The sequence below is a fragment of the Chenopodium quinoa genome, unplaced genomic scaffold, assembly GCF_001683475.1.
Source record: "Chenopodium quinoa cultivar QQ74 unplaced genomic scaffold, ASM168347v1, whole genome shotgun sequence".
Classification (NCBI taxonomy): Eukaryota; Viridiplantae; Streptophyta; class Magnoliopsida; order Caryophyllales; family Amaranthaceae; genus Chenopodium; species Chenopodium quinoa.
The window spans coordinates 994,350-1,010,476 of NW_018744745.1; the positions used below are offsets into that span (position 1 = coordinate 994,350).

Here is a 16,127-nt window from a genome sequence, read left to right on the forward strand (position 1 = left end):
CTCAAGTATCGTTCGATCTTCTAACACCCATCGGCAGTGATAATCTTTAAGCTTTCTCCCCTTTCACCCGGATTTATGAGACAACTACTAACCAACTTACCATGTGCTAATGACTTTTGGCAATTAATGAGACGTTTCACAATGTCAACGAAAGGCAAACAACCTTTACAAAATTTTTGTAACGGAGTTTTATTAAACGTTTTCACATGAGACACCACCACCTGCCTTAGTGTCCTCCAACATCTCCATTAGACATCCTACTTGTACATGTCACTGTTTGCATTAATTACGAGCATGCCACAAGATGAACAAGCCTCGCTCATCATAAAGATGAATGGGGCGCCCTCTATTATTATTATTAAATATTAAATTTTAATATTATTATTATTAAATATTATTTATTATTATTATTATTAAATACTAAATTTTAATAATATTATTATTATTAAATATTAATTATTTATTATTATTAACTATTAACTATTATTATTTTTTAAAATTAATTATTTATTATTACTATTAATTATTAATTATTATTATAATAATTCAATATTAAGTATTATTTTTAAGCAGAGCAGGGCAGGGTAGAGCAGATTTCAGCAAAACAGAGCAGAGCAGAGCAGCTCTAAAGAACGGGTCTAAATCTATCTCTACGGTATAATTATATATATTCCGTAGAGGGAGATTTGGGGGTGTTACACCTCCTCTCTAAATTTTCGCCAGCTCTGTCTCTTAATTGGTTGAATATATCCGGCGACTAGCCTGTTAAAGACGATCGTTTCCCGACCAAAATTAAATCTCAAGTCCATACAATTAAGGTCTACAAGTAACAACTCGTCAAGCTTTGGTATCTTTGGAAATTCGGTCCAAATTTCGAACGTAGTAGAAATGGCGAAATGGGCTCGGTAATTCAAAATACGACAAAATACCGTACCAAATTCATCATCTTAGCAAATACTATCAAATTTAACTACTAATGGCGGTGTTGTTGGATTTGAACATCCCTATTCCGGACTGCGATGATGGTGAAATCCCAATTCCGAACTTGATGATATTCTCCAACAATTTTTGATGGCATTTTTTAGATACCAAGTTACCAACAGTCCTTGGTGGTATTATTTTAGATACCAACAGTCCTTGATGGTATTTGGTGTAGGGCTAGCAATTCCTGACCCGACCCAATAGCCAAAACCGACCCTAAGTTACTGAGAGAAACCCAAACCCACCCAACCCGAACCTGAACAACCCAAATTCGTCCTGATTTAACCCAAATTTCATATTTCATAATAATATTATGTTTTAAACTATTTTTGATAGTTTCTAAGCATAACCCGAAATCGCCCTGAAATCTGACCCGAACCCGACCCAATGACCCGAATTGCCACTACTAATTTGGTGTTGTTCTTGTTACATCTTTTGCTGTTGATGGTAATTTTTATGATACCAACAACTTCTTGATGGTGTTCTTTTATATATCAACAATCCTTGTTGGTATTTTCCAACAATTTTTGATGGTATTCTTTTAGTAACTAACAACCCTTGATGGTATTATCTAACAATAATTGATGGTATTCCTTTTTTCTACTTGTCGTTGATAGTTTTCTTGTAGATATTAAGTATAATAAACTTTGATTTTGATTTGTTGGATAATATGAATTCTGACACTTGCATGGAGAAGAAAGACTTGTCATTTTCAATCCATTTCCTCGGCCTTACTTTATTGTCCTATTCCACTTTATTGTCTTTTTTCTTTTCATTTGTTTTACAAGTGGGTACACAATAAAAGGACAATTATGCCCTTATTATAGTCATGGATGACTCTAATAGTTAGAGTCCAAGAATTCCTCAATTGAATATAAACTTCCAAAAAAAATGTACATTGAATATATATTTCATTATAATAAAGTACCGACCTTCCTATTTTTCTTGTTCTACTCACTTTCCATTTTAGATCGTTCTTGTAAATTCTACTCACTTTGCTTTATTCTATTTATGACATATCCCTTTTATTATCTTACAGTCTTACCCCCTCAATTCCCACAATAATAATTACACATTTTCATTAGAGCTGATAAATAAAATTGGGTCAGGTCAGGCCTTAGCATATACACCATATCTTGTACCCAAACTCGTAAAAAAATAGCGGTCTTTTCGGGCCTTTTCGAGTCAGGTTCGAGTTTTTAACTAAAAATGTGTTTTAGTCTTGCCCAAACTCGCCCTATTTTTGTGCCGAATCGGTCTGGAGCATTATGATCACCTTTAATTTTTATAATCTCTTACTTTATTCACCATTTTGTTACACAACCTCACCTTTTTATATTTTCTGATTCTCGCTCTTACGTAATTCTATACTTACTCACATTCTTCAAAAAGTTATTGAATTCTTACAGTTTGAATCCGCAATATAATAAATGAGTAAAGTATAAAAGAATGGATATAGTACTTAAAATGGAGGCAATACAAAAATAAATAATTTATAGACCTTTGTGACAAAAAATATAGAAATTGAACCTATTGATAATTGATTGATTGGCTTTGAAAAACAATTTAAGCAATAAAATAATATGAAGTATGATATTGTCAAATCTTGAAAATTACAAAAGACAACATGATAAAAAATAATTTTTTTTCTTTGGCTTAATTTCAGTTCAGTTCAGTTCAATTCAATTCAGTTTAGCTCCAATCAGTTCAGTTCACTTCCTAATTTCCTTCTCTCATAAACAGTTCAACTCCAATCGGTTCAGCTCAGCTCATTTCAGTAAATCAGAACAAACCTTAATTATTATCACTAGCTTAAGTGTCGTGCTATGCTACGCACGACTTTCACTAAATTATTATCACTAGGTTAAGTCTCGTGCTATCCATCTATTAAACGGAGGAAGTATTTATTTTTGTAAATAAAAAAATATTTTGGTAAAATTTCTAATATTTTTCTAAAATTATTGAAAATTAAATGATTGTAATTATTCAAATTTAATAAATAATTAAATATCATTAAGAAATACTTTGTACTAATGTTAAACCTGATTATCTACCATATTAGCATGATTTCCTTCCATAGTAATTGTTATATATAGTGCTCAATTACTGTGAAATACAATATACTAGCTAATCCCCAAAATTTATAAAAATCATTTCAGAAACTTCTCAAGAAAAAAAAATGTTGAAAAATTTACTAGTCCTAATTTTATGTATGGGAGTGATAGATCAACCACTTTTGATAATGGGTTGGAGTTTGTTGCCAAGACAGTATTCGGTGGAAGTAGTGAATGGATTAACGACTATGGATATTCTTGATATTCATTGTAAAAAATCTGGTTTTAAATCCAAAGATCTTGGGATTTCTCATATTCCTGGAAATGGTAATTATAGTTGGACGTTCAACACTAGTATTGTGAAGAGCATATCTTATGAATGTAAATTGACATGGCCTAATCATGGTCATTTATCATTCACTGCATTTGAAGATAACAAGATTTTTGTAGATGATTATTGTGGTGGTCGTCATTGTTCTTGGAAAGCAACTGATGGTGGAATTTACTTGTATAATATTAAGCATCGGAATTTTACATTCATGACAACTTGGGTAAATTAATAAAGAAATAAATTATGTAAGATTGTTTAGTTTTGATCATGGTTTGTTGGTTAGTCCCAACATGAATCAAAATAAAGTCATTAATCAAATTTCTGGTTTTATGCATCGGACATCTTATATCAATTTTATTCCTTTGCTTTCCTATAGTAATATGGGATATTATTATATTCATCCTAATTAATTTTTTTATAATATCAAATTGTTGGAAATAAAGAAAGGAAATTCAAAGGCTCAGATATGAGCGTCCGATCGGCCGCCCAATCGAGCGCCTGACCGAGCAAGACCGCCTGATCGGGCGCGAGAAGAGTCGTAAAATTCAGGAGTTCCGCCGCCCGATCAGGCATGATCCGCCCTATCGAGCGCCCGACCGGGCGAGACTTGCCTGACCGAGCGCGAGAAGACGTCTGGAAAAAAGGGAGTGTCCGCCCGATCGAACGAGCTCCGCCCGATCGGGAGCGTGTTTGTCTGTTGGACTCCAACGGTTCCCTTGGATTCCTCTTCTTGTTTGATTTCTTGTAACCCCCCATTTAAGAGGTTGATTATGGTGTTTTAATCACCATAATATTTCTGATTTCTTTTCCTTGTTCATAGAAGATTCCTCCATGATCTTTCATCTTCTTCTATCATTCATCTCTATAAATTGGAGGATGTTTTTCTGATTTTGATATACACAAGAAATACATATCAACCACAAGCTTGCTTAAACACATACTCTATATTGGCATAAGTTACTTGGCTCCAACCTTCCACCCAAAAGTGCCTTTGTGTGAAAATGGTGTGTTAACCTTAGGGAACGTGCCGGCAAATACAATAGTACAAATTTGCATCACGACACACCGTACTCTTTCATTGTCACAAGATCATCTTTTCGATCTTCTTATTTTAGAATATAGCCATGAAAATACTTCTTATATTACAATAATTTGAAAACGAAATTATATATTTTCATTGGGTACTAATTGCGTATTGATCGAAAGATTAAATGTGCAAAGAAAAATAATTTTTGAAGGAAAATTCTGTTCACGTTTTTCTAGGAGCAGTCCCGGAAATGGTCCCCGATCGAAGGTCAATTGTTCTCCATTTGGGCCGAAATTTTGGGAGTTTGTTCAGAACATATGAGGCTTTATTTTCAACGGTTGGATCGTTCATAGCTGCTCACGTTTGAGAGTTATGGCTTCAAAGTTGAGCTGCATTTTTGGAGAGGAAATTTGGGCGTACTACGGAGAATGCTCATCTTTGACACTCGAATTAATTCAAAGGAGGTCCTCTCTAAACTAATTTTATTTTGATTATGCTTAGCACGTGATTTTAATTCTAATAATCATCTTGGCAAATATATGAGTTGTGATTTTTGGCATTATAATATTAGATGGTTATTTTGTTCATTATGTAGTATTTGTTACATTATTATTAGTTTACAGGCTAAAGTATAATCCATGTTATACATGTGTGATATTACATGACATGATTATTTCTATATCTTTGTTCTATGCTTGTGGTTTGAACTTAGCACTTAGAAATACGTTAGTTGGTTTTATTTACCAATTTGTTGATTTTTGAACATATGCGTTGTTTTGTTCATTGAGAAAGTAAATATTAGGTTATTGCTTTAGATTAAATTTATTTTAGCAATATGTTGTGTTCCTAATGTTTACATGCCTATTTTAAAAAATTGTTCATGGTTGTTTAAGACTGGTTAAATTGTAAGTTTTACTATGAATTTTGTGGGGTGTGATGCAATGTCAAAGTCTATTACTTTTGGTACATATGTGTTGATATACATATATATATATGTTTATGTTGCTTGTGGAGACTTTATTCATGCTCATGATAACGCTCTTTTTGCATACTTCTTTTCAAAAACTTGAGTTAATTCTTTCAATTTATTAAGTATGAGAATTTTTTCAATGAGAATTATGTGATTATTTTGTGAAGCTAAGAGCCATATGTGTATCATTTCCATGGAGAACATCCTTAGTGGTTGTTGTATTTGTGACTCTTAGTGGTGTCATTAGAGCTGTTCAATTTTGAATATCCGATCCGATCCGAAAATTCGGATATCCGAAATTTTCGAATCGGAAAAATTGCGATCCGAATCCGATCCGAAATTTTCGGATATCCGAACTTTCCGATTGGATAGTCGGATATTCGGATCGGATAGTCAGGTTTTCGGATCGGGTAGTTAAAATTTTCGGACAAAATCCGATCCGTATCCGATCTGAAAATCCGAATTATTTTTTCGGATATCCGATCCGAAATATCCGAAACCTTAAAAACCGGATCGGATATCCGAAATTCGGATCGGATCATCGGATTTTCGGATCGGATATTTGGGACCGGATATTTTTGAACACCCCTAGGTGTCATAGGTCTTGTTGGGAATGGGTGACTACTCTTATTAATTTTTTAATACTCTTCAAATACTTTTGGTGACTATTTTTGATATTTTAGTATGTTAATTAAGTTGTGTTAACCTTACGATGAATTTTTGAAGTATGATAATGTTTGAATTATTATTCAATGGTTAGATTATTTTACTTCATTCTTTAATTTCCCACCTTAAGAGAGAGTTTTCAAGAGTTATTAATTCTTATTTTATGTTTTGTTCATTCTTGTTCTTACTTAGTTCAATTTGGTTTATTATTGGCATTTGTTTAAAGTATCATTATCGATCTCTTTATGTGTAGAACGTGATTCTTAAGAATTTTATTTCTTTGATGCTATGCCTAGTAAATCTCCACATAATGTCAATATGTTTCAAGCATGGAACATGAATTCAAATGTGCTTCAAGAAGCTCATAATACTTAGTGGATGCACAATCACTACAAGTGGTGGTCATTGAGTTGTTCATCATTGATCGCTAAGGTAAATTATTAAAGACACCATGGAGGTATGTTCACATATTTCTTTTCTCCATTATCAACTATGTTTTGATTTTAGACTTAAATTTGGCATGTGGGGGTTATGATTATATATATGAGTGTAGAATTATGTAGTAGGAATTTAGTCCTTATATGCCCCATGTGAAAATAATAGAGTTTACCATGTCTAATTTCAATACTTAAGTTGAAGACTTCTATCGTCCAATGTGGGGAAAAGTATATGAGAATAAATGTTGGACTCAAAGTCTTGGTTTATTTGATATTTTGAATTTGCTTTTTAAGCAATCGTTAGTATGCTCCATGACTTTGTTTGTGAATGTTGGATTGTCTCCATATACCACAATGTTGGATTATTGTATATGATTGTTGGATTATTGGATTATCTCCATGTACCATAATATTTGACAATCTCCATGCATCACAACTGAATTATCTCCTTTACTTTAATAATTTGTTTTTAGCAATTCTATGCATTATGTCATGTTTGAATGATTGGCTATGCATATGAAATTCTCATGTCTCTTGATTGCTATATTCCCATATATGCATTTATTTTGTTTATTGAGTAAACAATTTGACTATAAGAGTAATAAGAGGCATCATTTTGAGTTTTTCTTCTATTTGATGCAAAGCAGAAAGTGACTAGTTATGCCAAAGACTATCAATTATTTGTCTTGATTTGGTTTCTCTATGCAATGTGTGAAGAGTGTTTTCTTAACTTAATGAATTGATGACGTGAGTGATTGGTTAATTTGGAAGAAACTATTGAGGATAAGTTAGATAATTTCTAACTTGCCTAGAGTTCTCCTATCTTTTTATGGAGTGTGTTTCCTAATATTTCTTCTAAAGTCTTTTCAATGTTAATTCACTAAGTGTTGTTGGAAATGATCAAGGATAAATTTGTGAGTAAAGGTGACTTTGTCTTTCTTGTCTTAATGGAACGATGTAAGACTTACTTGGATGACTTAATTATTTTGGATCTTTAGTCTTTGATGATACCCTCTAGTGGTTGAAGTTTGTTAAGCCTTTTAAGTGATGACTTAAGTGGGTTGGTTGGTGAGTTCCATGTTAAAGATAAGAAGTGTGAATTGGAAGTTCAAGTGTGAGTTATAAGCTCAAGTATGAGCTGACTTAAGATTATTACCTAGGGAGTGGTACAAAAGTGTGGTTCGTACCTTGTGAGAATCTAATACTTGTGATTAAGTTTGTTTCTTACTACTTGCTTCAAGGTAATATATATTTTTGTGCTATTTCTACAATGTGAGTAATGTGGTGGTGTTGAGAATCACATATGATTTGTAGTTAAAAACTTTCTTGAACTTCTTATTTTTTCAATTTTGTTGAGCAATTTTCACGATTTGGATTATGACAATATGTTTTATTATTTTCTGAATAATAATGATTATTATGAGTTTTTGGCTTTTTCCAAAGTGTCATACATGTTTTGTGATTGGAAAGATTTATGCGATTATATGATATTTGTTGTTCATGTTATCATCTGAGTGGAGTATGTTTTAACATGAATTATGTGTGTAATTTAAAGAGGTCTTAAAGTATGTCTTGATTGAAGTATGCTAATACATTTAGCAATGTGATAGTGACATGCATTGCATTTTATTTTAACACAGCATATGTTTGTGAAATAGTTGAAGTGCAATATTTTACAAATCTAATAGTGAATGACTAACGTTGCTTAAATTTACTTCATCTTCTACTAAGTATATTTTTAGGTACGAAGGGTGTGAAATACACTAGCTTTCGGGAAAATTTGTTCAGATTTTTTGGAAGGCAAGTGTTAGTGATTGATGGTTGATGAAGAAAGTTCACTAATGCGGCTATGTTATTTTCAAGTATTGAACTTGATTAAGGTTTTGAAATTTCAAGTCTTGGGTTCGTTGTCTTATTACTTATTCATCTAATGGTGAAAACTAAGTGATATATTTTTCTAACCATCTGTGAAAGTTAAGTTGATGTTGAAAACATGCTAGTTTTCCTTATTAGAAAAAATATTCTAGCAATATAATTTTGCACTATGGTAAGGAAATTTGGGACATGTAACATAATCCTTGATAATGTAACATAATCCTTGATAATTTGTGGAAATGTCGAGGGGGATAGGCCTTAAGCCCATGTGGAAAAGCATTACTTTCCTATCCCTATGGAATGTGTTGTAATGCTTGTTTGAGGCTAGACTCTTTTGAGTTCTTAATGGATCAATAAACCATTTTTGGTTAGTGCTATTAGAGATGCACTTGATTGATCCACCGTTTGAGGTTGAGTCCTTTGACTCTTAATGAATCTAATTGTTTGGGTGGACACACTAAAACTTTGGATCACCGTTGTTTATGATTATTGTGAGGTTGAGCGTTAAGCTCTTAATGAAACCATGGTCATGTGGGGGTAAATGGCTACAATGTAGAATTTGTTGAGTTCTTATGAACATGTTTTAACCCCGTTGACTAAGTACTTTTGAGAAGTGCTTGTGATTCACCTGTGTGGTTTTGAAGACTAGCTATCTTCTATTGAAAACTTGGGCGGATTTCCTAGAGCTTCCACTAGACCTAAGGTGAATATGCTTCGCTATAAAAGAGCATATCTCTTTGCGGAGTTCAAGTAAATTTTTGGAGAAAGGTATGTGATGTGGGGGTCTTGAATTAAATCTTGGAGTTTCAAGGTTAGTCTACTCCTTGATCAAGGGTCTAAGGGTTTCAAGGTTTGTCCACCCTTATACTTGTAATTCATTGTCTCATTTCACTAAGCACTAGATTTCAAATTACTTATGTAATATCTAAGTGTTATGTATTGATCTCCTCTTATGCCCAATATGTTGTTTATCCTCATCTTTTGTTAGCTTTTCTTCCCTTCCTTTAGTGGGGGATTGTTGGAAATAAAGAAAGGAAATTCAAAGGGTCAGATATGGGCACCCGATCGAGCGCCTGACTGAGCGAGACCCGCCCGATCGGGCGCAAGAAGAGTCGTAAAATTCTGGAGTTCCGCCGCCCGATCAGGCAAGATCCGCACGATCGGGCGCCCAACCGGGCGAGACTCGCCCGACCGGGCACGAGAAGACGTCTGGAAAAAAGGGAGTGTCCGCCTGATCGGGCGCGTGTTTGTCCGTTGGACTCCAACGGTTCCCTTGGATTCCTCTTCTTGTTTGATTTCTTGTAATCCCCCATTTAAGAGGTTGATTATGGTGTTTTAATCACTATAATATTTCTGATTTCTTTTCCTTGTTCATAGAAGTTTCCTCCATGATCTTTCATCTTCTTCTATTATTCATCTCTATAAATTGGAGGATGTTATTCTGATTTTGATATACACAAGAAATACATATCAACCACAAGCTTGCTTAAACACATATTCTATATTGGGCATAAGTTACTTGGCTCCAACTTTCCACCCAAAAGTGTCTTTGTGTGGAAGTGGTGTGTTAACCTTAGGGAATGTGCCGGCGAATACAATAGTGCACCCCGGTTGCGCCGAAATTTCGTTTTCAAGTCAGTGATTTGCATCACGACACACCATACTCTTTCATTGTCACAAGATCATCTTTTTGATCTTCTTATTTTAGAATATAGCCTTGAAAATACTTCTTATATTACAAAACAATTTTTTTTTTATTTTTTTTTTACGGAAATATTTTACTTTTACTTAATTCATTTAGATATCCCCTTTTTTTAAAAAAAAAAAATTACAAATGTAGAATGTTTCTCTTAAGACATGTATCCAATGGAAAATTTAACCGATAATATCTTTAATCATCAATAAGGCCCTGTTCTCTTCACCTTAAAAAAATAATATTAAGTAAAAATAATTTCAGCTCATTAAAGTTAAGTTCAGTTCAATGAAATTAATTTCAGTTCAGTAAAATTAAAATTAAATAAGTTCTACTCAGTAAAATTCAGTTTTCTTAAAGAAGAAATTATAACAGAAAATCAGTTAAAATAATTTCAGTTCAGCAAAAATAATTTTATTTTAGTAAAATTAATTTAAATTCAGTAAAAAAAAAATTTAAGTTCAGTAAAAAAAAAATTAATTTTATTTCAGTAAAAATAATTTCATTTCAGTAAAAATAAGGTGAAGTGAACAGAGGCTAAGTAAAAGTTATAATAATCGAATATTAAAAAAATACGAAAGATGTACTCATGTTCATGTAGTACGTCCTGTACTGTTCTCTTCACCTTAAAAAATAATATTCATTATAATTATTTTTAATTCGGTAAAAATACATTCATTTCTGCAAAATTTTAGGTAAAGAAAAAATAACCGTAAACATTATAAAACACAATTTTTTGTATGCGCCCTGTTGTACCGTGCGGCAGGAGTTACTCGAGTTTATCTATCAGGGGTTACTCGAGTTTTTCGGTCATGGGGTACTCGGTTAGGGTTATTTGAGCTTCTCTGGGTTACTCAGGTTACTTGAGTTATTATTCCTGACCGAGTAACCCTCAAATAACCCCTGATCGAGTCACCCCTTGAGTAATTCATGACCGAACTCCTCGAGTAACCTTTCAAGTAACCCCTGACTGAATAACCCCAAGTAACCCCTGATCGAGTAACCTCTGACTAAACTCCTTAAGTAACCCCTGACCAAATTACTCGAGTAACCCCTGATCGAACTCTTATAACCCCTGACCGAGTAACTCGAGTAACTCATGACCTAGTAACCCCTTGAGTAATCCTTGACCGAGTAACTTGAGTAACCTCTGACCGAGTAACCCTTGAGCGAATGAACCTCTCGAGTAACCTGTGTCCGAACCTCTCAAATAACCCCTAAGTGAGTAACTCGAGTAACCCATAATTGAATCACTCGGGTAACCCTTTAAAAAAAAAAAAAAAAAAAAAAAAACTCGGTTAATCCCTGATAAAAATAAACAAGTAACCCTTGACGCATAATGTATTGGTGTGGCCCAGTGCACCAAAAAATTGCTCTTATAAAAACTATTCAACAGAAAAATAAAAAGAGTATTCTCTGCTCTAGGCTTGGGCAATGGGTAACCTGTCTTCATCTAGGTTAATTAACTTTGGAATACATTAAGATCTGCTTGTTTCATACTTGGAATTTCCCTTCTCTTAACTCAGAAACCTCGATTTATCAGAGAAACAACTGTATGTATATTAATTCCTCATCTTTCTTTTGTTTCATATTTATTTTCGTGTTATTACTTGCAAAATTGTGCTGCTCATTTTAACTTAATAGAACTATATAAGTACGGCTTTCTTGGTTTTTGTTTAATTACTTTATTAGCTACTCATATTTTGATTATTATTGTATTAAACTTCAACCTCGTCTTATTATTCTGCTTTTAAATTTGTAATGGTTGAATTAATTATCAACTGAAATTGGGTTCCTAGTGTATTTTTTTTTGTATTTCGCTTAATGTACTCTGTCCGGAATTAATAATCATATTGTCCGTTTAATTCGTGATCAATACGAATTTAATTTCCCCATTTTGTTGGTAATTCAGTGTAGAGTTTTTTGAATTTAATTCGTGATCAATACGAATGAACTGGAGAACAAATGAAGAATTGCCCAAAACACTGTTGATTGACTATATAATATGCAGGTTCTTTGTGAGATACAATTCGTGATCAATACGAATGAACTGGAGAACAAATGAAGAATTGCCCAAAACATTGTTGATTGACTATATAATATGCAGGTTCTTTGTGAGATACAATTTCCCATTTTGTTGGTAATTCAGTGTAGAGTTTTTTTTTTTTTTTTTGTTTTTTTTTTTTTTTTTTTTTCATATATGTTGATTGGAATTCATTTTCTATTTTGGAATGCAAATTCCTCCATTTTTTTGTGTAAGAATGGATTATTAAGGTTTTCATATATGTAGCAGGAGTGAACTGTGAGCGAAAGCGTTCAATTCAAATATTGAGTGTTGTCCCTAGATTGAGTCCAACATGGGGTCCTTAAGACTATTTCAAGCAGTTTCAAAGGGTCATTTTGCAGCAAGAGATGCGGTGTTCAGAAATTCGCCATATGATTCAGCCAGTATCCTAGCAGAAGCATCGAATGCAGTAATGCAGTACCAACTTCCTGAAGCTCAACGCCTGGATTCCCGAGTAGCAAATATTGGGCGAAATCCATGTGGAGAAGCTGATACTGTCTTGCAAATTGCTGGCTCATGGCACAAAAGGTCTATGACAGGCGGGGCAGCCTGGATTATGAAGGATGATCGATTGCAGACAATACATGGTAGCTGCTTGCAGACCTCTGGAGTCTCTGCCTTACAGATGGATGCTTTGGCTTGTTTACATGGTATCAAATGGGCAGCAACACACCGATTACACAATGTAAGCATCTACACTGGTTCTCGTAATCTGGTAGAGCTTTTACAGGGAAGTATGCCACTGGACATTACACTATTATGGACAATCCAGGAAATCAGAGGTCAAGCTTTGCTGTTGAATTGGTGTTGTGTGCACAAGGTCTCAAGATCTCAATTTCGTCAAGCTCAAAATGCTGCTATTGCTTGTAGGGCAGGATTACTTACTCCTGAAAACTTTTAAGTACTTCTATTGTTTAGGTTGCGAGTAGTCTTTAATGATGTCAAATAAAAATTTCAAACCATTAATGTATGCAGCTCGACATATGATTCTTGCATTCATCCTTTTTTGGTTTTACCCTGTACCTTTGTGGCTGCATTACTCATCAGTCTTGACATTTCCTGCTCGCAACAACTAATTTTCCTGTTATCTGTAAGTAATTAAGGCATTCATTTACCTAATAAATTTTCATTTTAGATAGAGAACAAACAGTTGATTTTTCATGCATAATTCCCTTTTTGCATTGGTGTCTTTTGTTCAAATTTTGGAATTTGCTCATGAAGATGAAGTCTTCAATGCATCTAACAGAACCTTCCAGTTCTTTTGACCATATAACTGCTCTAATTCATTTTTGATACTCAATTTTCCTTAGTTTAGTTGCTAAGATGACTACTAGCAGCATCTCGATTTGATGTTTGCTGTTTCCAATATTAATGGAGAAGAGGACTTGAACATTGATGGTCATCTCCAAGTCCCTGAAAGCATAATAGGTACGATGGTAATAAGTAAATGCTTACGCAGAACATATTGTCCAAGGTGATACTCAATCTGAAGAGCACCTGTGCCGTAGTATGACCTGAGAAAAAGTGTGCTTGTATCAGCTTGGTATTTGGCATGGACTGCATTCTAGAATTAAAAGCTAGTGCAGACTTCAATATGACAGAAACAGCCATGTGAATAACCTAGGGCGCATGACAAACTTTTAACAAGGCAGAGATAGTAATAAGAGTATTATTGCACGGTTGAGCACAAATCATGTTCACTCTAATGTATTAATTGACGGAAATCCTTTCAGGTCTTGGTAAGTACCTAACTCATCTGTTGCAACTATTTGCAGAAGCCAAGGAATATAATCACCAATAATCCTTACAAGAACACATCCCATCAGCAAAATGATGGAACCGTTTTGGATCCCGGACAATAATAGTACGCTTCTCAGATAATGACACAAACTTCATCACGGAATGACAGTCACCACAGATTCTAAGGTTCTTTATTATAGTAATTGGAATGCTAGTGTTAGTCACCAGCAAACCGAAAGCAAGTGCTAACTTCTCACTGTGCTTATTGATCATATCTATCTTTACTTCCTCCTCAACATCATGCAAGATGAACTCTGTTTGCCGCACCAGCCCTGCTTCGTGAACTTTCCTGACTATTTCTTCCAATTTTGCATAGATCTTGTCCGAATTTGGATGAGACTGATCCCCTACTACAAATTGATAAACTCTGTTTCCATGTTCAATCAGACTATATCCAGGGTCCCCAACCAAACGCCTTCCTTTCATCATAGACCTAATTTTGGAAGCATCTTTCCAGTGACCTGAGGCAGAATATATATTTGACATCATGATATAATTTCGGTGGTCAGATGAGTTTAACAAAAATAAATTATCTGCTGCTTCCTTCCCCAACTCTACATTGTTGTGAATCCTACAAGCACCGAGAAGGGCACCCCAAACACCAGAATTTGGCTCCATTGGCATGCTCCTAATCAGATTAACAGCGTCTTCAAGAAGCCCAGCACGGCCTAGTAAGTCAACGATGCATGAATAATGATCTATCCTAGGCTGAACTCCATAGACTCTGAACATATCCTCAAAGTATTTCCTTCCCTCGGAAATAAGACCAGCATGGCTGCAAGCACTTAACAAATGAGTGAAGGTAACATGATCAAGGCAAATTCCACCATCAACCATGTTTTCAAAAAGCTTGATTGCTTCACTCCCACACCCATGCATAGCATAACTTGCAAGCATAGACGTCCAAGCTACTGCATCTGGATTTGTTAACTCTCCAAAAACAATGTTCGCAGCAATCAACTGTCCTGATTTCGCATATAAGCTCATAAGAGAAGTCGAAACAAGCATATCACTCTCAAACCCACACTTGAATATACAAGCATGAACAACTGTTGCCTGTTTGACAACCCCCAATTTAGTGCACCCTTGAAGTAAAGCAACCATAGTAGCTTGATCAGGCTTAACTCCAGCTCTTCTCATAAAGTTAAATAAACCCACAACTTCATCAGAATGCCCATGTTGAGCATGTAAAGCAAGAATGGAGTTCCATGTAACCAAACTGCGCAATTTCATGCTATTAAACAATACATAGGCTGCATCAAACATACCCAACTTTCCATACATGTTAATCAAGGCATTAACAACCTTAACTTCCTCCATAAATCCCATTTTTACACCAAACCCATGAAAGCATTTCCCTTCACACAAAGCTCCATCAACCGTACAAGTCGAAATAACCGACAACAGGGTAACCTCATTAGGCTTGAGGTTTGTTTCATTTCGCATGCGTTGAAACGCATTCAAGCATAAAGCAAGAATCCCCCTTTTAGAAAACCCAGAAATGAATGAATTCCAAGAAACCAAATCTTTGTCAGGAATTTCATCGAACAGCTTACGTGCATAATCGTTGAAGCCCAAACTCGTATATATTGATACTAAACGATAACCAATAAAGCCATTATTAATGAATTGGGATTTGATTACTACGGCATGGATTGCTTGGCAATTCACAAGAGAGCGGCAACAGCTCACTGCCCATAGTAGAGATTGCATACGATCATATATTTGGTTGTGGGTAGTTAAATTCGTTAGAAACATAGCAAGAGTTTATCGTTAATTATACATGTTACATTGTACAAAATCGAGCTCATTATGGTATAGAACTATAGAAGCCAGGAGGTAGAGAGTGAGTAATAGCCCAAGTGGTTAGAGCTTCCCTCCCAGTTTAAGGAATCCTGGGATCGATTCTCACTTTATCAAGTGTTTAATTCATCATGATAGTGACATGTTCTAACCAATTTGACCAAGTTAAATCGTTTCAACCCTAGCCGATGATAAATACCAACCCACCACGGGCCAACCCAAAACCAGTTTGAGGATCTACATACACCTTGGCTCCAGGTACACACATGACACATTCCTCTTAATGTGATGTTTAGGTTCATCCCAAGAGGCTTGCCTATTTTGAAACAGCTACTCCCTCTGGGTTTTTTTTTTTTTCATCAGTTTAATCGGCACATTTGTCGAGACGCAATTTGACCATTAATATCTTTAATTGTTAATTAGTA

The 16,127-nt window shown here is 34.6% G+C and overlaps 3 protein-coding genes across 10 annotated transcripts; 2 read left to right on the top strand and 1 right to left on the bottom strand.

Moving 5' to 3' along the window:
• Positions 1-3,223: 3,223 nt before the first annotated feature.
• Positions 3,224-3,595, top strand: LOC110703679 (S-protein homolog 1-like). The gene has a single exon (XM_021881472.1). It carries the CDS (start codon positions 3,224-3,226, stop codon positions 3,593-3,595), a length of 372 nt encoding a protein of 123 aa, XP_021737164.1.
• A 7,837-nt stretch (positions 3,596-11,432) lies between these two features.
• LOC110703623 lies at positions 11,433-13,098 on the top strand. 8 transcript variants are annotated; one of them, XM_021881405.1, is made up of 3 exons: positions 11,433-11,587; positions 12,046-12,174; positions 12,325-13,098. In XM_021881405.1, exon 3 carries the CDS (start codon positions 12,392-12,394, stop codon positions 12,998-13,000), a length of 609 nt encoding a protein of 202 aa, XP_021737097.1. In that variant the 5' UTR covers positions 11,433-11,587; positions 12,046-12,174; positions 12,325-12,391; the 3' UTR covers positions 13,001-13,098. The 8 variants fall into 8 exon arrangements, with proteins under 8 accessions (XP_021737097.1, XP_021737098.1, XP_021737100.1 ...); XM_021881406.1 differs by having other exon boundaries at positions 12,328-13,098; XM_021881408.1 differs by having other exon boundaries at positions 12,046-12,148.
• Positions 13,099-13,732: 634 nt separating this feature from the next.
• Positions 13,733-16,106, bottom strand: LOC110703589 (pentatricopeptide repeat-containing protein At5g40410, mitochondrial-like). Its single transcript, XM_021881371.1, has one exon. The coding sequence runs from the start codon at positions 15,655-15,657 to the stop codon at positions 13,891-13,893; it is 1,767 nt and encodes a 588-aa protein (XP_021737063.1). The 5' UTR covers positions 15,658-16,106; the 3' UTR covers positions 13,733-13,890.
• Positions 16,107-16,127: the final 21 nt, after the last annotated feature.

Bases quoted from the DNA above. Each gene is read 5' to 3' on its own strand.
- LOC110703679 (XM_021881472.1), top strand. From the start codon at position 3,224: ATGGGTTGGAGTTTGTTGCCAAGACAGTATTCGGTGGAAGTAGTGAAT.
- LOC110703623 (XM_021881405.1), top strand. From the start codon at position 12,392: ATGGGGTCCTTAAGACTATTTCAAGCAGTTTCAAAGGGTCATTTTGCA.
- LOC110703589 (XM_021881371.1), bottom strand. From the start codon at position 15,657: ATGTTTCTAACGAATTTAACTACCCACAACCAAATATATGATCGTATG.